The following is a 21,593-nucleotide window of genomic DNA, read 5'->3' on the forward strand; positions in this document are numbered from 1 at the left end:
CTTTTTTTTTTTTTTTTTTTTAAAGTACTCTTTGAAGCACAGCTCAGGTATTTTAATTTTTCATGTTCCTTGTCCCATTACTTGATTATTCAAACTAACTAGTTCATCGATTAGTCAACTACTAAAATAATCAATAGCTGCAGCCCTAGTGGCCATTCACAGCTGGGTCTGGACACTCGGTAATACATGCTACATGGAATTTTTGAATCGAAAAGAAGTAAGTACGCAATAATATTTCGTTAAAATCATGGCGTCTTTATTTATTCTCTCGCGTGCCCTCACCTCCAGTTTTTGCTGTTTAAAACAAAACAAAAAACAAAAAAAATGGCCTCCTGTTGTTTCTTTCCCCCAGAAAATTGAAATTTTAAGCATTCAAGGATGTATCACGCATGCATATAGGACAATTTTGAAATTTGGCCAAATTGGGGTTCTCACAGCGGAACTTCAAGTCACCTGAGTTTATATAAAAAAAATTAAATTCAATTAAAAAAAAATAAAGGCAAACTGTATATTCCGCTATAAGCCATACTTTGCCTAAATGCCAGCTATATATTATGTATGTATATTATATGTCATGTGTAGAGTGCCTGACCTTAACTGCATAACACAAAGAGCTTTAGAGTGACTTAAACACACATATGCTTAACCTCAGGCCTGCACTTTGTCCATTTGTGCATTTACTCTCCTCTTCACTTTCCCTCACTCTGTGTGTCGCCTAAACACACCTCGTGGTCTCATGAGGTTATCTTGTAACTGATGTGGGTTCCCTGCATTCCTGCTGCTAAATATATGCCCCGCAACCATCTGGGAGAATCATTTTGTTCCTCTAATATCCCCATCAGCACTTTAAACTGGCCAGAGGACTGACCCCCAATTCCCACCCGCCCCTCCATGCCTTAGACGCTCTTGCATCCCTATTCATACTCCTCAAAATCCACCTCCACCACGCCGCTGCCACCCGCAGCCCCAGCTAGGAAGAAACGACCTGCCATTTAAGCGTAGGGTGGGTGTCTTACCGACCGGGATCAAACTAGTCGTACGCTTTTGGGGGATCCGTCAACCCGGGATTTTGGTCTCTTCTTCTCTGCCTTCCACAGGATTATTCTTTAAAAGAAAATAAAAACAGGTGAGTTTTTAATTTTTATAGCTCTGAACACAATTTTCCAAACACTGAAGGTAAACAAAACATTTGTGGCATGTTTTTTTCTTCAGAAAATACTGCCAATCATTTGAATTGCTATGTTCATTTTATGACAATAATATTAAATTATTTCTATTTGATGCCACTTGGGTGATCTGCTTGCATCGTCAAATGCCCAAAGGGATGGCCAATGTGCTGACCCTCCCACTCTGGCCACTGCATGGACTCTATATGCCATCACCAAACCCTGAAAAGAGGGTGTGGGGCTGTGGGTGTTAAACCTGAGAGGCTACTCCTAATCATCTTCAGGGATTTAAAACTGTACCATAGAGTTTATTTGACCAATGCTACATTTACATTACATGAAATATTAATTCAAAAGGAGGAGTACTTTCAAGGGGCGTGATTTGTGTACTAATGCGATTTATCAGACCCATTTGATCGTCAAATGACACATTTACACGCTCAATGTCTTGGCTAAGGATGGGTACATTAAAAATAACCTCGTGGGTTGTGTTACAGTCACTCGATGTGATGTTTTTCCTTTTAACAAGAGAGGGGAGAGCGACATGTTGAGAACTGGAGGTGCTTAAGACATTCTAACGAGAATTTTTAAAAAAGGTGGTAAAGTAAATGAACAAAACAAAAGTATAAATTACAACAGCATCAGAGCGTAAAGCCTCTAAATTCTGAACAGAAGCAAAATAAAACCGAATCTTCAAATTCAAACACGATCAGATCCGGGGTACTAGTGGACTTCTAATTGTTCTTGTTTCAAACACAAAGTTTTCACAAACATTCTTAAATATAAAGCTTTGATTATCTGAAGAAAATATGTTTTTAGTCAACACATAATACAAACCATTTAACAGTCATGCCAGTGGAAAAATATTTGAAAATTCTTGACTGTCATACCAGCGACAACAACAACAACTGTAAAATAATACTACAAATATTTCTCTCATCATACTTAAACCCTCTGCAATAACATCACAAAATAATAAAACCACAAAAAAAGCCAAAGAAAAAGCAAAACAGACCTGTGGAGTTAATCATTCAAGAATCAAAAGCATTGGTTCTTAAACTTCATTACACCTTTTCAATATGTGCTCTCAAAAATCACGGAGAAATAGGAAGTCTGAACGTTCCACAAAAACAGGGCGGAGGTTTTATTCCTTAAAAGTGTATTTCTTATGAACACCATTAAAAATGATCACTGTGCTCATAAATAGGAAAACTCGTAAAAACTTGAAAAATCGTACAGTTCTAAAAAATGGAATACAAATTTCTTGTATCGTACTTAATTAAATAAAACTGATTACTGTACTAGATTTTTAAAAGGTGTAAACCATTGTCACATCAAATATGTATAAACATTGTATTCAGGATTTCTTCACCTATTATTACCACAAGATGGAGACCGTATACCAAATCCTAAATCCCAGAGAAGTCTCACAAATTTGTTGGCATCCAGCGTGATTTAGCAAATGCTCAGGCTGTCTCATAAGATTGTATTGTACCATTTTTAGACAACTTTGAAGGCTCAGCAGTAATACATACAAATTAATGCCAACTGGTATTTTGGTTTAAGATTTTCACTTTGAAACTGTACTATTAATGGTACTGCAAGCAGCTATACATTTCCCACGGCAGACATCAATTTCATATGGGGAATGTTGGGAATCTGAGTATAACGACAACCATAACTTGACTGATGAGCATCGCATGCCGATTTGGTGCTTTTAAATTCAGCACACTGACTTTATGTCTTGGTTAAAACAGTAAACAGTGAACTCTGGTGGGGGTTGTTGGTATGGATGGTTCTAAATGGCAGTTTTACTTGATAATATTACATTCAATGGGCATGTAGCCTATATCATGGAGACCCCCAAAAAAAGTACATATGCATAGAAGCAATGCTTTCCAACTTTAAAAAGAATGAACAGATGGATGTTATGTACCCCAGCTTCAGTAGAGTCACTCAATGTTTAAAAAAATCATGCCCGCTCAAAATAATTACACTTACCATCATGAAATTTGGTGGACTGGAGATGTCTATCATGAGTAGAATCACAAATAGAAGTCTCAAGAACCCATGCCTGAAAAGACAAATGAAATCTGTCATCCCAATTTGAATTTGCCATACTGACCAGAAGCTAGCTTTTAAGGATTAATTGGTACCCCAACATTAAGAGATTCATTAGTTCCCCTACAAGCCTAATAAACATTGTTCTTACTTTCTCACTCCTGACAGCCATGCCCGCAAGAACACCCACACCTGTAAATAAAAGGAGAAAGCCAACCAAAGTCATCATTGATCTATCAAAAATCTCTCAGGATGGTAAGTCTGACAGTTTTGTAGTATCGTTAACTTGACATGAACAGAACACTGAAACAGTGTTTTAATGTGATGGTTGCACTTACCAAGAGTACGAGCCCGTTGTTAATATTTCTGAGTTCGACTTGGGAAGAAAGATCGGAACGCCAAAAGACATCATGCTGGAGGAATTGTCTCTGCTCAAGAACCGAGGCTCCAAGATGTTTAAGATGAGGCAGCAGCGGGTGGAGAAGTTCATCTATGAGAACAACCCTGACATCTTCTGTGGTGACTCTATGGTAGCCTACACAAAATGGTCCACCTCAATTAGAGTTGATCAGTAAGTAAATCTGGTTAAATTGCTCCCTTTCAGGATGAATTGCAGAAGTTTGTCCCGACGGTAGGTGGTCAGACAAGCAGCCAAACGATACACCTGGGAGGGTATCTCCTCAGCAAAGATGCTAGTCAGTTGCATTATGGAGGGATGGTGTTTGGAGGAGGGGCCCCTGTGCCTCCTCCGAAACCTGGAAGCAAGAGCGGTGAAGCTGGGGGATTGGTAGGAGTCGGAGGAGCCGGAGGAGGCGCGGAGGGACAAGGTGCCACGCAGCAAGGGAAAGATGGAATTGATGGAGGATCGGGTGAAGGATCCAAACCAAAAGGTTGGTATGAAAGATTTATTAAAATCTTACAAGTTCTACTTTGATGACATGTTGCTTCTTTCAGTTTCTTATGTCCCTTAAAGATGACCACATTAAATTCAACAACTACTATCACCTGGACTATTTCAGGCCCTTGTGATAGTGTTCTGAGATTACATGTTGAATAGATGACCAAATCAATGGATTATAAGTAATACCCTTCCTTTCTGTAGTTCCTAAAAAGATCTGTTGTTCATAGATGGCGGAAAAGATGACGCGTCTAAGAAGATGCACATAAAGACCTACATATCTCCTTGGGAGAAAGCCATGAAGGGTGACGAAAGTTTGCTAGCCACCCTAAAAGGTTTCATGCCCGGCCCCGGTGGGCAAATTGATCTGCGCAAGTACAAATGCTTCAACAGGTACTTACATATAGTATACAGAAAGTATCTCTAATCGTTTTGATCTTTGGCTAAAGTGCATCCCTAATGATTGTATCGAGGACGGAGATTGGGATCTCTAACATTCTTTTAGAATTTAGCAATGAACTTTGTGAAGTATGTCAGGGTTCTATTGTTTGACCTCACTTGATTTTAATTTTTACATTAATAACCCTCCTTTACTAATGAGAAACTTGACAATAGTTTAAATCTGATGTGACCTATAACATTAACTATGCTAGGTTGTGGAGTACATGGGATTTTTCTTCTTGGTCCTGGCACTTATTTCATTTTAAACATGCTTTGCATACCCTGCAAAGCGACATACTGCACTGAAAACAATCTTGTGTTTATCTGTGAATAAAACTGACAATCGCTTAACTCTGCCAGGACTGCCATGCCCTATGGCGGATTTGAAAAGGCCCTCCAGTTCATGAAATTCCAAATGCCCGAAACTGAGAAGACCAAAGTGGTAGCTGAGCCCACAGTGGTGTACGGTCATGATCTCAACCTCCGACCTTCCTTCAACCGCACACCCATTGGCTGGGTGGGTAGCAGCGAGCCCAGCAGCATCCACGTGGAAATGAACGGCGTACCTGATGAGGTGCCCCACCTCATGCCCTTGGACGGAGAGACCGAGGAGCTGTGAAGAAGCAGCAGCTGAAGTTGTCTGTGTGAACACAGAAAAAACACGAAACATGCAAATACATGCTGGCATGCATCCTCAAGTTAGATGAGCTTACAACTGTTGCTTTAAATGATGTCTTACTGGTGGTAATGTTCATGCTCTGAAGGCAAAAGAACAAAATGTATATGTTCTCAAGAGGATAAACAGTGTTATTTTTGACATTTGAAGGAATATACAGTACTCACTTTGTCAATTGTGTCTGCATGACAACATGTTACATAAAAGGACCTCTTTGGCATTGGCTTCCTATGGCCTCTTCATAGGCTGAGGCTCGTCATAATGAGGTTGCATCCACTATTGAGCTGAAATAAACTCCTTTCTAAAAATTCAGTAAATGTCTTAATTCCATTTATATTAAACATGTGTAGAGAAATCGAAAATACAATTACGATTATGTAAATTGAATTGACAAATGACTTTAAATTGTAAAGTATGGCAATCTACAACATTTGATTAAAAGTAACTACTGAAACTGCTGCCCCCGCAACCCGACCTCAGATTTATGAGGGAGAACATGAATCGATGGATGGGTGTACGGACAGATGAGACTGGTAGAAAAAGGTACTTGTGTTTTCGTATGCAGCAGAGGTGGGTAGTAACGCGTTACATGTACGCCATTACGTTTACTTAAGTAGATTTTTGAGAAAAATGTACTTCTAAGAGTAGTTTTACTAAGCCATACCTTTTATTTGAGTATATTTGTGAAGAAGAACTGCTACTCTTACTCCGCTACTTTGGGCTACACAAGAGTCATTACATTTTTCCTCTTTATTCTTCATATTATATTTATTTATTTATTTATTTTGCTAGCGATGCCAAGAGTAGCTTTACCAATTTCACCAATGAGACGTTGCAAAAATAATCACATGATTCCATTATACCAATCAGACGCAAGCTTGCTGTTCTATGATCATACCAGCCTGTTCGATCATGTGGTGTCTTTAAAGCACCATTAAAAATAAATTATTTGAAATTGCTGCCCTCAGCATGACTCGAAAGCGCGGATTTTAACCTCTTTTCTAGTCTTTATTTGGCACCGATTGACCACAGAAAACCGTAGATATTTTACTTTAAATTTTATAATACTAACTGTGAAGGAACTACTGTATTCACTATTCAAACTAGGAACTATTTTCTCCTCTAGAAGGCACTCTTTTTGCTCTTTCTGTCATTTTTCTCTCTCGTCGGAGTTAAATGATTATTATTTTTTTATTATTAATATTTATTTGGTGTAATGTGGTTATGTAATGGTTATTGTACAGTATCACTGTAACAACAGTTCATCTAGGTAACTTGAAAAAGCTGAGAAAAAATAATATAATTTGGTAGCAGTTAAAATGTTATTCATTATTTGAGTAAATACTGTAATTTTTTTTTACTTGTACTTGAGTACTTTTTTGTGAAGACTACTTTTACTTGAGTAAAATTATTTTGAAGTAATGCTACTCTTACTTGAGTACAGTTTTTGGCTACTCTCTACCCACCTCTAGTATGCAGTCGAAAAGCAAAAAGTAATAGAAATACTCAACATAAAAGAATGAAGAACTTTGCATCCAAGCATCTGAGCATTGAATAAGAGTTCATATAAGTTACAGACCGTGCCGCCCATAAGGCAATTCAAGCAACCGCCTAAGGGCGCACCAGCGTCCAAAAATGCGTCAAGACAAATATTCAAATAATATTTGATGAAACCAGTATTCAAAAAATTACACAAAACAATAAAACAAAAGAACAACAAAACCGTTCATAATAAGTCTTTAAATAATAATGAAATCATTTTTCTAGTGTGCCTTCTGCCCGTTTCCCTTTTTCCTGTGATGCGATAATTTCACCACGGACCCTAGTCCCACCACCCAGCAGACCAGCGAGCTACCTGAAGGTGCTATTTTTAGCCTCCGCACTTGAGCAACGTTACGGTGACAAGTCAACTTCATGAAAAGACAAAAGCCCTTCGGGTCAGAATAAAAAGAAAGAAGACAGCAAAGACGTGAAGAAAAACAGAGGTTTGTTGTGATTATTTTTTTCAACAGCATAAGCACATAGATTTAGCGCAACTACAGCGGTTATTTACAAAGAGCTTATATGACTTAGTGCTAAAGCAAAATTATACTGTATCATTAGCCAGGCTGTTGTTTTAGAAATATTTTCAGTATTCAGCCAGCTGTGGATTAGTTTCAGTTAAATTTACTCCTCCTCCAATTTTAGAGAAATTTGGACAAAGTGTATGGGAGACTAAAATTGTCTAGCTTATTTTCATGTGATGTGAACCACTTTTACCCTGTGTTAAATTGTGCTTTTCAAATAAATTGCCTAAACAAACCTTGCCTAAAAGTGCCAAGGTTGATTAAATAAATACACCTTTAAATATGGAATTAATAATTTCAAAGTTATGTGGTATGGGGGACTAAAAGTGCCAAAGATTTAAATGCAAACATTTGTTATTAAATGTGTCATTAATTCATTAAAATGGCGATCACATTCACGTAAAAACATATTCAATTTATTATTATTTTTTTTTTTGCTATCGTATATTATTTAATTCATTATTATTGGATAGTCCTGTGTAGTTGCCGTGCTTCAAGAATTTATTTTCTTTTAACTACGCCCATCAAAGATAGTGGCCGGATCATACAGACAGGTACAGTAGGCTGCAAGAATTTAGGCGCTATTATGGTTATGTGATGCTGGTTTCACAATTAACAGCTATTTGACTTATATAATGTAACATTCCACTTTGCTCTTCAGAAATATTTTCTTTCTACCTCTGTACATCCTGGGCCATCTTTTACGGCGAACCTATCCACATCAGCACCAAGTCCAAGCCCACCAAGTCCAGGAAAGAAGTGCACCTTCCAAAACAACTGTCATATGAAAGTGCAATAGATGCTTTTGCATCAGTGAAGACAAGGTGAGTAAGGTTATAAGTCAAGGTGAAAAAAAAAGTTGCATTTTAAAGTGTTCTGGGTGTCTTTATATAGGTTTGTGTGGGTCGGTGTTAATCATATTGTAATAACAATTGTTATTTATTTAATGCAATTGTTTTTTTAAGTGTTTTCATTGGTGCTTTTGAATAGTTATAACAGCATTTTTCTTTTAATTTCTGCACTTGTTCCTTGTCTTTTTTTTATATAATAAATTACAAAGAGATAACGTGCGTTTTCAGTGTGAGTGTTTAAATATATGTGGTGAAAATAGGTGGGGGGGGGGGCGCCAATAAATATGTTGCCTAGGGCACCAAATTGGTCAGGAACGGCCCTGATAAATTCATAATATTCTTTAAAATTATCTCACAAAATACGAAGTGTTTTGAACTGTGTTACTGTATCCCGATGGCGAATTGATGTTCTGCAGCTTGTCTTAAACGACGAATCATCCTCGCCTGGTGGTGGCGGCCATTTGGACGACGGGCAAACACCAAACACTACAAAGAAGAAGAACAGACGCCGGAAGTCAAGGCGTGATTTTTGTTTCACTTTTTATGTGAGCTAAAGTTGAAACTCAACAGTTGCCCAGGGAAGCGCGCACTGCCTTTTGTCAACAACAAAATGGAAGATAACCTGAAGTTTTTAGGTAACATTTTGTAAATTTGACGCTGCTGTCTAGTTTCCGCTGAAAATGGAAAATGTTTGCTGTAATGACACACACAGTTCACACACTCGTACAAACATGTCCAAGTTTACCTGCTAAATGTAATGAGTTTGCAGCCAGCCGTGCATACAAGCTTTCTATGTCCGCCGTAGACGCAACCTTTGCCGCGAAAGTGACTGTCGTAAAGTCCTGGGTGTTACCTAGCAACCGACATCATCATTTCTGACTTCCGTCAAATGCGGTCACTGGTAGTAATATGTAACGCGCTATATGAACTAATTCGACATGACTTTTATTCTTGAGGTTATTGCTTTTAACTCATTTGCTGCCATTGACAGCGATAGAAATAAAATCCATATTTACTGGGATGGCTGGCATTGAATGATCTTGTTTCATCAGTGAGAGCCTTTAGCGCCACGAGAGAGACACAATTATAAGAAACATCTCTCAGCATGCCACTAGGTGTTCAACAATCTAATGCATTTGCTTAATGCATGTCCCAGGCTCACCATAGTGCATTGATTTCAACCAGATGGCATCAAACCCGAAAGTCCAATCGGCACCACTGCCACAGACGGAGCTCCTTGTCTATTGGCTGCTGTCCTTTGGGTCCCATTTTTACTCTTTTTATGAACTTCACAGGTTCTCAAAAGGTAGGGGAGTAATTGTAATCATGTCAACTCTTTGGTAAAGCTTGAAAAATATTGTAATTTGGGGGATTTGTGTTTCAGAGCATGAAGTGGGATTGGATAGGGAGTTCCTACTGGAAAAAGGCCTTTTTAACGGCTTTAAAAGGGTACGTTTTGAAATTGCCGACTGTCAAAAGTTCAAGTTTGTTGTTTTTTTTTAGCTTGCAATATATGCTATCACTCTTGTGGAAAATAGTAACATTAATGTGATTTTGAGTTTTGTCTTGGATTTTTTTTTTAATGTTTTGTTTTTACTTGTATATTTGGTCAGGATGCATCAGACTTTGAGTGGACGTTCTGGACCGCTTGGGCTAAGAAGTCCTTGCTATGGACTCTGATTGGGCATGCTGTCATATCTAGATTGTGCAGCGCCCTTTACCCACAGGTCTGAAGCAACCCACCGCATGCAAATTCTCGCTTTTCCCCCTTAAACTCTAGATTGTTTTTTCCACAAGATGTAAGTAAGCTTTTTTTTTTTTTTTTTTTAACCTTTTGTCACCAGCTTCGGGTCATGGCGCTCACAGTTTACGGCCTCTCGGCAGCCAGTAGCATTTTGGGACTTAAAGGTGTGGCTGTTTTGCTTGTGCATGTGGCTTTGTCTTTCTTCGTGGCCCAGCTCAGAAAGCGTATTCTGTGTTGGACCTGCAACCTTCTGTTCCTCTGCACCCTTCACATCAGACAAATTCAGGACATTAAGGTAAGTGTAACGGCTAAATGTAAACACAAACAGGGAATAGAATTTAGATGGCGATTGTGATGGTGCTTTTTTAGACTATATCTTTGGTTTGAATATGAAGCTATATTTGATGGACACAAGAGCGTGTAAGAGCTTGGCATTAAATGTAGCAACATACCTGTTTGATTGTTTGAAGTTTGTTACTCAGTCAAAGTGTATTTGAAAAATGTGAAAAATATCTAAAAATTCTTTCGATATTTTGCTTTTCAACATGTTTTAAATAACGGTTTTACATTTATTATTTGAATTGTATAATTAAAAAAATAGTCATTTAATATATTTTAACTATCCATAACACAAAAAATGAATTGAAATGTTGAATTCTCACATTTTTAATGAAGAATATTATTCCGCACAGTGCAGCAATAATATTTAATTGTGATAAAATTCTAACTACCGGAACTGTATCAATGTATCAACTGTATCAAAGGAAAGTCAATCTGAAAAGTTTAGGGTTGTTTATTAATGTATTTTCTATTACAAATGTACTAGTTTATAACAATGAAAGTAATTAATAAAAGAAATAAAATTACAATTTAGATCCAGACATTGTGGTTGAATAGAGGCAAAAATACAAATCACATGAGTGACCCCTAACACCTTAACAGTTGTATGTACCATTTTATGCAATATACTATTTTTGCCTTTTTTGAATTCTCGTGCCTGGCAAACATATTTTCAAATACCTGTGTTCTCTTAAACATGACTATAATTGATGATAATAAACAATACTGACTACATTGATAATACCTCTGTAACAATACTTTACACAAAGATTTAGCTAACTTTCCTTGCTTTTCACCCCTGCGTTTCCCAAAGAGAAGCTGGTACGAGCAGGAGGAGGAGTACTATCTGCTGCTCTTCAGTGTGGCAGTGAATACTCTTCGCCTTATCAGCTTCAGTCTGGAGCACTGCGAGCGCCCCACGGTACACACCGATGGCGTCCTGCAGCTGGGGTGGCTTTTGTCCTACACGTTTTACCACCCTTTATTCTATAACGGACCTGTCATTACATACAATGACTACGTGGAGCAGGTAAGTTAGAGAAATTCTTTAGCCTGCATGAAGCTGACGCTAAGTGATGTGGATCTTCTAATGTTAATTTTGTCAAGTGCTATATGAATGATGAAGTGTCTCTCGCCTTCAGATGCAGAGGCCTGTCAAGGAGCACAAGCAGCCCAAGACAGGCGCTTGCTACCTGTTGCTTCGAGCCGCACGAATCTTGGCGTGGTGGTGCATCGCCGAATACATGATTCATACCATGTACATGCACGCCATCCAGTCCAACGAGACTTACCTGGAGATTCTGCCACCTTGGGCGTTGGGTAAGTTACCGGTTCCAGTGACTGACCCTTTTCTATGATACTTATGTGACAGTTTGAATTTTAATTAGGCCTACATTTCTTTCACTTTGCCCATCAAGTGTTTTCCTTATTTCTATTAAGAAGTGTACACCTTTTTATTTCCCTTTTTTTTTTTTTTTTTTTTTTAGTTTTATCAAATACAATTAAAACTACCCCCAAAAAAATAGCCAAATAGAGGTCAGGAAGAATTTTCCTCCCAGATTATCTTTTACCGTATTTTTCAGACTATAGGTCGCACCGTAGTATAAGTTGCACCAGCCAAAAAATGCACAATGAAAAGGAAAAAACATATCTAAGTCGCACCGGAGTATAAGTCCCATTTTTGGGGGGAAATTTATTTGATAGAATCCAGCACCAAGAACAGACATGTCATCTTGAATGGCAATTTAAAATGAAATAGAGAACAACAGGCTGAATAGGTGTACGGTATGCTAACATTACATGACGCTAGAAGTTAGATCGGACTTAAAAAATCCAGCCCGACTCGACCGGCCCGCGGGTATTAATGCCCGACGCGGCCTGAGCCCGATCAATTAACTTGATTTGCTTGCCCGAGCCCGAAAAAACCTGAACTTTTATGTTTTATTTGTAGGTATGAGCCCGAAAAAAAAAAAAAAAAATATGATCATTATAAATGCATTTACACAACGAAATAACGCTGGAAAAGTTTGTTAAATATATTTCTCATATGAGACCAAAGCGCCACATTCGTTTACATTCAGCAAAGCCGACACAGGTTTCCGTATAGCATCTTTAACAATCAATCTGAATCCTTTCCATATTCCACTCCTGCCGCAGTTGTTTGCTTTTCAATTCCCCTGTCTTGAGTTTGTTTTTCACTCCTATAGCTGCTCCATATCAAAAAGGAAATACCAGGATGCTCGCGGAGGATGCGGGAGGGGAAGATTGAAAAGAGAGGGGTTCACATGCGCAGGCATGCTCAGCGACTTCTCTGTTTTATCCAAATTATTTATTTTGTTTAACATCCATACATCGTTTTATTATAAATATATATATATATATATATATATATATATATATATATATATATATATATATATATATATATATATATATATATATATATATATATATATATATATATATATATATATATATATATATATATATATATATTGTTTAATTTAGCGAGACAGAAGTCGGCCCGACCCGACAGTAAATAATCACACATAAATCACTCCAGGGTATAAGATGCACCCTCTGCCAAACTATGAAAAAAAACAGCGACTTATAGTCCGAAAAATTCGGTAATTGAAAAATTATGGCTATAAAATTAATTTGAATCTGGATACACTAAATTAAAGCACATCGTTTGGATGTAAAATTATATGTATAGTATATAAGCACCGTAGACACACATGCTCTTTATATGACAGCAAGACATTGATTGTTCCCAAAAAATCAAAATGATTAGTTAATCGTTTTATTATAGAAAACATCATTGTAGAATAAATAATAAAACTAAAAAAAAAGGTGTTTTCTTTATTTTTAGCTATTTTTTTTAATTAATGTGTTTTTTTTCTTTAAATTCTATCATATTAAGTAAATTAGTCATTATGTGCTTGAATTCTTTTTAAAGAACGTGTTTATACATCTCAAAGCAACAGTAATATTTGAGAGGTGAGTCTATAGGTATGGACCTTTTACCTACATACCCAGGTAAATCCAATAATAGTATTTATAGGGGTGTTTTGCAAGTGTTTCTCCTCATTGCATCTACCCTGAAGAATCACGGGAGCCAAAAACCCTCTAAAATGACCTAAAAACAAATATTGTTCAACTTCATGTTTTATGGAAAGGATCCAAAGAGCTGGCTCAGAGATGTCAGCTGTCAGCTTTCACTGTGAGGAACATAGTGAGGAAATTGGAGACTACAGACACAGTTTTACTTAAGGCCCGGAGTGGCAGGCCAAGAAAAATCTCAAATAAACACAGGCAAAGGATGGTGCGAACATTTCAACTTAACCTCAGACCAGCTCCGAAGACCTAAAGCATGGGGTTGCCGCAGTTGGTGTCATTGTGCATTGTTCAACTATTAAGCACACTTGGCTCAAGAAGACATTTTGTGGGAGAGTAATGCTGAAGAAACCTTTTCTACACACATGCCACAAGCAGTGTCGCTTGAGGTACTATGCCCGGGGTCCTCAAATAGCGGACCGCGGCCCACGATCGTACCACAGCACACCTCTCTGCGGACCCATGGACGAACGAAAAAACGAGAACAATTTTTTTTCAACAGATATGATTTGTATGAACCGCCGATCTATTGCTATGCCCTACTGTTCTATCCCTAAATTCTGTTTCATTTTTAGTCACATATCTTCCTTGTTCCCACTTCTGTTGTCATCTCTATGACAACGATGTGCTGATTGGCTAAGAGGGCCTGCGTGGATGCGCTGATTAGCTAAGAGAGCGTGCATGGATGTGCTGATTGGCTGAGAGAGCCTGCATGCTACTAGCTGCCGCAGACGGACCGCAGCAGTGTGAAATATGAGTCACACTCGGCACTTTGCAATCTGTTTGTACATGCCACCAGTAGAAGACCAAATCTTAACTAAATGGCATGCTCAAAGTTGACCAAGAGAAGAAAATTGGACAACGAAAATCGCCGTTTCAAATTCAATGAGGAATGGAATGACAAATATGTGTCCCATTTTACCAACTGCAAGTACCAAACCTATGTGCTTAATATGCTTAAAGACATTTGCTCTGATAAAAAGTGAAAATGTGAAATGCAATTATGTTAATGAGCACAGCTCTTTTGAAGATAAGTTTCCTCCTAAATCCGAATTGAGAAGGCAAGAAATTAACAGGTTGAAGCTGTCATATCAAGAGTCAATCAAGGTACATTAATTGTTAAATCAATGGCACGACAACAACAAATTGCAACGGAGTGCAGTACACTCAGTGTCGTGGGTGTTGGCCAAACATAAGAAGCCGTTCTCTGATGGAGAAATAATGAAAGGGTGTATGACTGAACTGATGGCAGCAATGTTCAAAGGGAAAGAAAAGAAGGAAATAACAACAAAAATCAAACAAATCTCATTCTCAGATTCATCAACCACAAAACGCACAGAAGTACTGGCTGATGATGTGAGTAAACAACTTTGTGACCCCCAAATGCCATTTCTCTCATTGAGCAGTGTTTTACAGTTAAAGTTACTGTCAATAATTGTTATGTTTGCACCTTAATGACAGAGCTTGTCATTTATGTTCTGAACAAGTGAACATGTACTGTTTTTTTTTATTTTTAATTCATTTTTATTTAATCAGAATGTACATTGTATTTTTGTTTGGTCAAAATAAAACCCCCTTTCCACCTTTGATCTGCCTTGTACTTGACCGACAATAATAAAGGGACCCATGCTTGTATGAAAAAAAATAATTGTGGACCCTCAAGATTTGTATTTGAGGACCCCTGTACTATGCTTAAGCACACTTGGACAAGCCAGCTTCATTTCAGCTTAAGGTACCATGGACTGATGAAAGTCATGGAGTGGTTTGGACAGAACAACTGGCGGTATGAATCGACAATGAGGAACAGAGCATTCCAGGACAAACGCGAGCTACCCAGAAGAATATTTGGTGGGGTTCCAGCGCGCTGTGGGGCTGTGTAGCCAGTGCAGAATGACAATCTTGATAAATTTTGATAAAGCTCATATGGATTCCAGTCGGTATGAGCAGATTCTTTGAAACAATGTTCAAGAATCACTAACAAAGTTGGAGTTGCGTTGGGGCTGGATATTTCAATAAGACGATGACCTTAAATTGTTCAAAATTCATGCAGAGGACAACATATAGCATTCCGGAATTGCCATCTCTATTCCCCAGACCTGAATATTATTAAAAACCTGTGGTGGGATTTAAAGCAGGCCGTATATGCTCAGAAATCATCAAACGTGACTGAACTGGAGATGTATTGTTTGTTTTATGAAGAAGGCTCGTCCAAATTACCTTCAACCAGAATCCTGACCCTCACTAGAAACTATAGAAAGAAAGAAAGAAAGAAAGAAAGCATTTGCAGGCTTTTTATTTTTTGCGAAAGGAGGATCTACTAAATATTGATGTTATTTTTTTCTGTTGGGGTGGCCACATTTATGCACCTGGCTTCTTTTATTTTAATAATTAGTTCACAATTTCTGGAAACATATAAACAAACAAAAAATATGCTGTATATACACTGCTGGCCAAAAGTATTGCACCCCTGCAATTCTGTCAGATAATGTTCAATTTCTCCCAGAAAATAATTGCAATCATAAATGCTCTGGTAGTAATATCTTCATTTATTTTGCTTGCAATGAACGGCTTCTGACCCAGAGACATAAAAAAGCCAGGCTGGAGTTTGCCAAAACTTACCTGAGAAAGCCAAAAACGTTTTGGAAGAATGTTCTCTGGTCAGATGAGACAAGAGCTTTTTGGGAAAAGGCATCAACATAGAGTTTACAAGGGGAAAAAACACGGTCCCCTCAGTCAAACATCACGGAGGTTCCCTGATATTTTGGGGTTGCTTAGCTGCCTCTGGCACTGGACTGCTTGACCGTATGCATTGCATTATGAAGTCTGAAGACTACTAACAAATTTTGCAGCATAATGTATGGCCCGGTGTGAGAAAGCTGGGTCTCCCTTAGAGGTCATGGGTCTTCCAGAAGGACAATGACCCAAAGCACACTTCAATAAGCACTAGAAAATGGTTTGAGAGAAAGCACTGTAGACTTCTAAAGTGGCCAGCAATGAGTGCAGACCTGAATCCCATAGAACAACCTCTTTGCGAGATCTGAAAATGGCAGTTTGGAGAAGGCACTCTTCAAATCTCAGAGACCTGGAGCAGTTGGCCAAAGAAGAATGTCTAAAATTCCAGCAGAACATTGTAAGAAACTCATTGATGGATACCGGAAGCGGTTGTTCACAGTAATTTTGTCTTAAGGTTGTGCTACCAAGTACTAGGCTGAGGGTGCCAATACTTTTGTCTGGTCCATTTATGGAGTTTTCTGTAAAATGATAATGATTTAATTTTTTTCCCATTCTCTTTTGTGTTTTCTCATTGCAAGCAAAATAAATGAAGATATTAATACCAGAGCATTTGTAATTGCAATCATTTTCTGGGAGAAATTCAGCATTATCTGACAGAATTGCAGGAGTGCCAATACCATAGGCCAGCAGTGTATATACTAGTATGTGTATGAGCATATGTAATGTGGATGCATGTGTGCTGTAAATGTAAAATATAAAAGTAGATTTTAAAAGTGTTTTTTTCAAGTGTAATTAAATTAAATTCTTGTAGCAGAAAAAATAATTATTCCTTGAACAAAATTCATATTACTTTAATAATGAAAATCTTTAAATTTATTGAAGTTAAAAAAAAAAAAAAAAAAGGTTTTAGTTGTTTGTTTTAAATTGGAATGTTTTAGTGTTTTTTTTTTTTTTTAATTGTATTTTTTAATCATGGTGGTCTTAGTGCTGCTGTAATAATTTTTGTCACCTTTTTAATTCCCTCACTCTCCAGGTGGTTTGGCTCTGGCCTTGGTGCAGTTTTTCTTTGTCAAGTATCTGGTTCTATACGGCCTTCCGTCAATGCTGGCCACATTAGACCAGCTCGTCCCTCCTGATCTACCTCGCTGTGTCAGCATCATGTACAGCTTCACCGGGATGTGGCGGTAAGTCGCATCAACTCAGTGTCCGCTTAGACATCCTCGTACTGTATATCCTTGAAGAGGAACGTTGGCATTTAATGTCAAGTCCTTTTTTTAAATGCGTCTGTGCTTTTGCAATCACGGCCTCTGCGCTGAATTGTCTCGCCCACCATTAGCTGCAATCACCACGGCAGGTCACCTCTATATGACATGTACGGCGTCTCAAGGACTCATTTTGCATTTCTTTTTTTAATAGCGCTAAAAGGTGACAGGTTAATGGAGCAAAGCACACAACCACGCACATGCACGCACACACACAGAAATCAATTCCATCAATGATCTCCTTTCAAGATACTTCACGTGCCAGAGAGTGGCTGTTTACAAGCTGCCTTGATGAGCCTTGACAATACAGATTTTACACTGTCGGTGGCGCTGTTGCACTAGGTGCCACATTGATCAACTGCTTACTTGGGCAGAATGGAATTACAGTAACATTAACTCATTGACTGCTATTGATGGCTATAAACATCCATTCCATTTGAAATGGGAGAGCTGACGGTGAGTGATCATCATCACTGCTGCCAATCCTTTCAGTTTAAATGGATTTTAGGTCTATCACTGAATGGCAGTGAGTTAATATTTTTCATTCATTCATCTTTTGTGCCACTTACCTTCACAAAGGTTCTGGGGGTGCTGGAGCCTATCCCAGCTATCATGGGCGCTAGTCAGGGTACACCCTGAATTGGTTGCCAGCCAATCATAAGGTGCAAGGAGACAAACAACACTTTACACACACTCCTCAGGACAATTTGGAGTGTTAATTAGCCTACTATGAATGTTTTAGCATTGTGCGAGGAAACCGGATTTCCCAGAGAAAACCCACGCATGCACAGGGAAATATGCAAACTCGACACAGGAAGGCCGGAGCCCTGGATTGAACCCTTGATCTCAGAACTGTGAGGTGGACATTCTAACCCATACTGTATTTTCTTTGGGGAGAAAACGTTTTAACATTACCAATATATGAAGAACTGATTTTTCAATGTAAAAAAAAAAAAAAAATGAATACGTATATGAAAAATAAAAGAATATTATTGTTTATACTTTCTTTCGTTACAAACATGTTACAAAAATGGAGTGGTGATACTATTTGGAAATGGAAGGAACATATGCTAAGATGAAAGCTGTCTCTGGTACAGCACTGGCCATCCATTTCAAATACAAGACATTCCTTAGATACGGCCGTCCGTAACGCTGAGATGGACGGCTGCCTTTGCTTGCATCTCTCTATAGACAAATTGGCCCAATAGTGCTGACCGGTGACGCACACTAATCCCACGTGCGCTGAGCTGGCCCATGTCGACAACATTGATGGAATGCATAAATCTGTCAGCTGACGTCATGGGCAATACAGGCGGTGTTTTATGGGCCAACAAGTCCTGAAGACATGCTTCTTCTAATCTTCTTAATGATGACAGAGTGTGGAAGGAAGCGGCAGGGAAAGAACATCTAGCATACAAACAATACACTACTCAACTTGTCTGGGTTTATTTAGTACAGAGTATGATGAAGCCAGTGGAGCTCAGGTGTTCCCGACGCATGGTATTATCATGTAAATGTGTGAATCCAATTAATGATCTCCCCCTCTCGCTGTGTCTCTCCACTCTGAACAGGCATTTTGACAAGGGCCTGTATCGATGGCTCCTCAGGTAAGAGGCCTTTGATAGGATGTGCACATATTGCGTCTAATCTCGTCACTGTGTTTCTTTCTTCTATTTTTGAAGCCATTCATTCATTCACTCTAACATCTGCCTGATGTTTGGCTCTCTGTCCATTTGTCTGTCTACATGTCATCCATCTTTGTGAAATCATCTTTCTTTCTATCTGTTTTTCTGTGTACCAGTAGTTTGTGTATCTGATTAGCTTTCTATCCATCCTTCTGACTAGCAAATTATCGGTTCAGCTATATGAAAGAAAGGAAAAATAAAATATGCATGACACAGTTGTTTATTTTTTAGAGACATTGTTTACCTAAAATTGTCCAATTTTTACGTTACAGTAAGTATTCTGAGATTTTTGCAGTCCTCGATGAAAGCAAAATGTAAATTGTAACTCTTCAAAATAATATATTTGGAAAACTATTCCCATTATGTAGTTACATAGTATTTGTATTCGATTAATCACAAATATAATCAATGATTAGAAGACTACAGTATCAAAATATCTGTGTGGTAAGCCAAGTTGAGTGCACAAAAACAATGCCACCAGGTGACAGTATTGCATTGTAAACAGTTTCATGACAACCCCCCCCCCCCCCCCCCCCCCCCATCTGTCAAGCTGTAGTTTTACTCTATTTTAGTTATCTTTCCCATCTATCTGCATTGTGTGCCCTTTTGAGCACATGTGTTCATTCTGGCAGTTTATTGAACTCATCCATATTTAACAGTTTAACTGTTTTCAAAAAAAGTGTGTTGTGGCAGGAGGTCTCATTCTGCAGCTGCCCTGAACAGTTGGTCATAAATAGACAAGGATGTTGCATTTGCATGGATGCTTTCTCATTATTATGAGCTTGAATGTTGCTGATGAATAATAGCCAGCGCGGGTGTGTTGCTTTGTTTCTGTCAATCGAGTCCAGGAGAAATTCTTTCTATGCTTAATATGTGCATATGGATCAGCAGGAACGGCTGCTGCCGATTTCCAGCTTGCGCCTTGGACGGATTGCGTTTTTATTATTAGTTCGTCTTCCCCCTAATGAAGCAAACCCCAATGAACATGCTGCATCCTGCCGTGAGTTTGTCGATCTGCTTGATGAAAACACGTTGCTCCGTCAAGGCTTGGATGCTGGCTTGCCATGCTTGTCCCAGGGCACGCTCCCTTGTTTTTTCTTTCTGCTTTTATTAGGACACAACTACTAATCAGTACTAATTAGTGGCGTGTCTGCTTTGTTTTGACTTGCATGCATCTATAGTGCTTCTCCTCATTACATAGGTGAGCTGGAGCTTATCCCAGTTGACTTTTTGGCAAGACAATTGAGGTATAGAGTCTGCAATGAAGCTAACAAGCATGCTTAAAAATATGGGAGTGAGCTAAAATACCTAGAGAAAAACCTCTGCAAGCAGGTGAAAACCCAGCTTCATAAACGATGGCAGAATCACAAATGTCAGAACGGTAATGTGGACTTTGGCTTAATAAAAAAGACATAAGGAATAAGAAAACACTTATCTGGTGAGTCTTGTCTCCATATTTGTTCAATATGAAGTATGGTGGGTTAGACTGTTGCGTAGGCTCCAATTAATTAGCGATTTGAATTGCAAATTAAAGTTTCCATTTCAGCCCGTGTCCATTGGAAACTGACACCTCCCCCAACCTTACGCTTAATGGCATCTCTTGCAATTATCCCACCACAAATGCAAAAACGATAAGCGGCACACAATGCGCCACACGTCCGCTCCTCATCAAAAGTGCTTTTAAACAGGCTTTAATGCAGTGGTGAGGTTGCGCACAAACGCTTGGATGGGGCTAGCGTAGGTGTGAAACCATGACTCACTGATACCAGTCTCCTCGGGCTGCTAAGTGGTTCCTTCTTTGTCATTCCATTACCTGCTGCAGGTATGGCTATTGAGCCAGCTGGAGGGTCCTTGAAGGCTGCTAAATTAGAGTTTTTGCAGCTGAAGTGCATTTGAGAAGGAGCGTTTGATCTCCAATCCACACAAATGTGAATCTAAGATGAACAAGTTGGGTATTTAAAATCTCATTTACTTAAAGCGAGCGAGAAAATCCATAATACATATGTCGATCCACTGTCAGCCATCTGCTCCAAGTGGTCAAACACATAGTCAAGGTACAACGCTGCTATTTAGTCAGCTGGTAGCCTTCCATCTGCTTACACACCTGCTGTCCCTCGCCAATGCGGCCAAGCTGGCCACTCTTCTCAAAGCTCCTGAAATCCTGGCTCGTCTTTCAGGAACTTTTGATCAGCCACAGGGTAGCTGAAATAATGAGACTGCAGCACAGCAGCCCCCACAAGACAGAGAGCTCCTTTCTCATGAAGAACCGGTCGAATTGATGCATCCCAAAGAGAATATCTGGTGTTTGTCTGCCTTTTACCCAGTGAAGTGGGACATTGGCATGGAAATGTCACACTGCTTACATAAGTATAGAGCACCCAACTTTTATGCAATAAGCACTGAATTTGTAGCTATCTGACGAAGACCGTCATTTTCCCATGAAGGTCTTTCTGACAGATACGGCAGCTGCAGTCCCACACTTCTACTAAACATGAAGTTGCCTCGTGATTACAAACAAAATTGTTTTCCGTAAATTGGAACAGCGCATGTGGGA

The 21,593-nt window shown here is 38.8% G+C and overlaps 1 protein-coding gene and 1 long non-coding RNA gene across 11 annotated transcripts in view; one reads left to right on the forward strand and one right to left on the reverse strand.

The window, feature by feature from the left end:
• LOC130923219 (uncharacterized) overlaps positions 1–12,575 on the reverse strand; it is an 80,635-nt gene extending 68,060 nt beyond the window's left edge. The window contains exons 1-4 of one of the 2 annotated variants that reach the window (XR_009064674.1): positions 8,905–12,575; positions 3,379–8,645; positions 3,168–3,240; positions 1,017–1,104 (exon numbers count right to left, since the gene is read on the reverse strand). This is a non-coding gene — a long non-coding RNA (uncharacterized LOC130923219). Of the gene's footprint in view, positions 1–900; positions 1,105–3,167; positions 3,241–3,378; positions 8,646–8,904 lie in introns of those variants that run through there. The other variant, XR_009064673.1, reaches the window with a different exon arrangement.
• Positions 6,156–21,593, forward strand: part of hhat (hedgehog acyltransferase) — a 38,782-nt gene continuing 23,344 nt past the window's right edge. For 2 of the 9 annotated variants that reach the window (XR_009064672.1, XM_057848752.1), the window contains exons 1-11: positions 6,156–7,227; positions 7,970–8,132; positions 8,576–8,794; positions 9,316–9,465; positions 9,544–9,608; positions 9,773–9,886; positions 10,004–10,198; positions 11,057–11,272; positions 11,385–11,562; positions 17,126–17,276; positions 18,926–18,961. Coding sequence is in view for 5 of the 9 variants with exons in the window: in XM_057848752.1 (XP_057704735.1) it covers positions 9,345–9,465; positions 9,544–9,608; positions 9,773–9,886; positions 10,004–10,198; positions 11,057–11,272; positions 11,385–11,562; positions 17,126–17,276; positions 18,926–18,961 (1,076 nt within the window). In the remaining 4 variants the exon portion in view is untranslated. Of the gene's footprint in view, positions 7,228–7,956; positions 8,133–8,575; positions 8,795–9,315; positions 9,466–9,541; positions 9,609–9,772; positions 9,887–10,003; positions 10,199–11,056; positions 11,273–11,384; positions 11,563–17,125; positions 17,277–18,925; positions 18,962–21,593 lie in introns of those variants that run through there. The other 7 variants (XR_009064669.1, XR_009064670.1, XR_009064671.1 and 4 more) reach the window with 6 other exon arrangements.

This window comes from Corythoichthys intestinalis, chromosome 10 (assembly GCF_030265065.1).
Source record: "Corythoichthys intestinalis isolate RoL2023-P3 chromosome 10, ASM3026506v1, whole genome shotgun sequence".
In the NCBI taxonomy this organism is placed as follows: Eukaryota; Metazoa; Chordata; class Actinopteri; order Syngnathiformes; family Syngnathidae; genus Corythoichthys; species Corythoichthys intestinalis.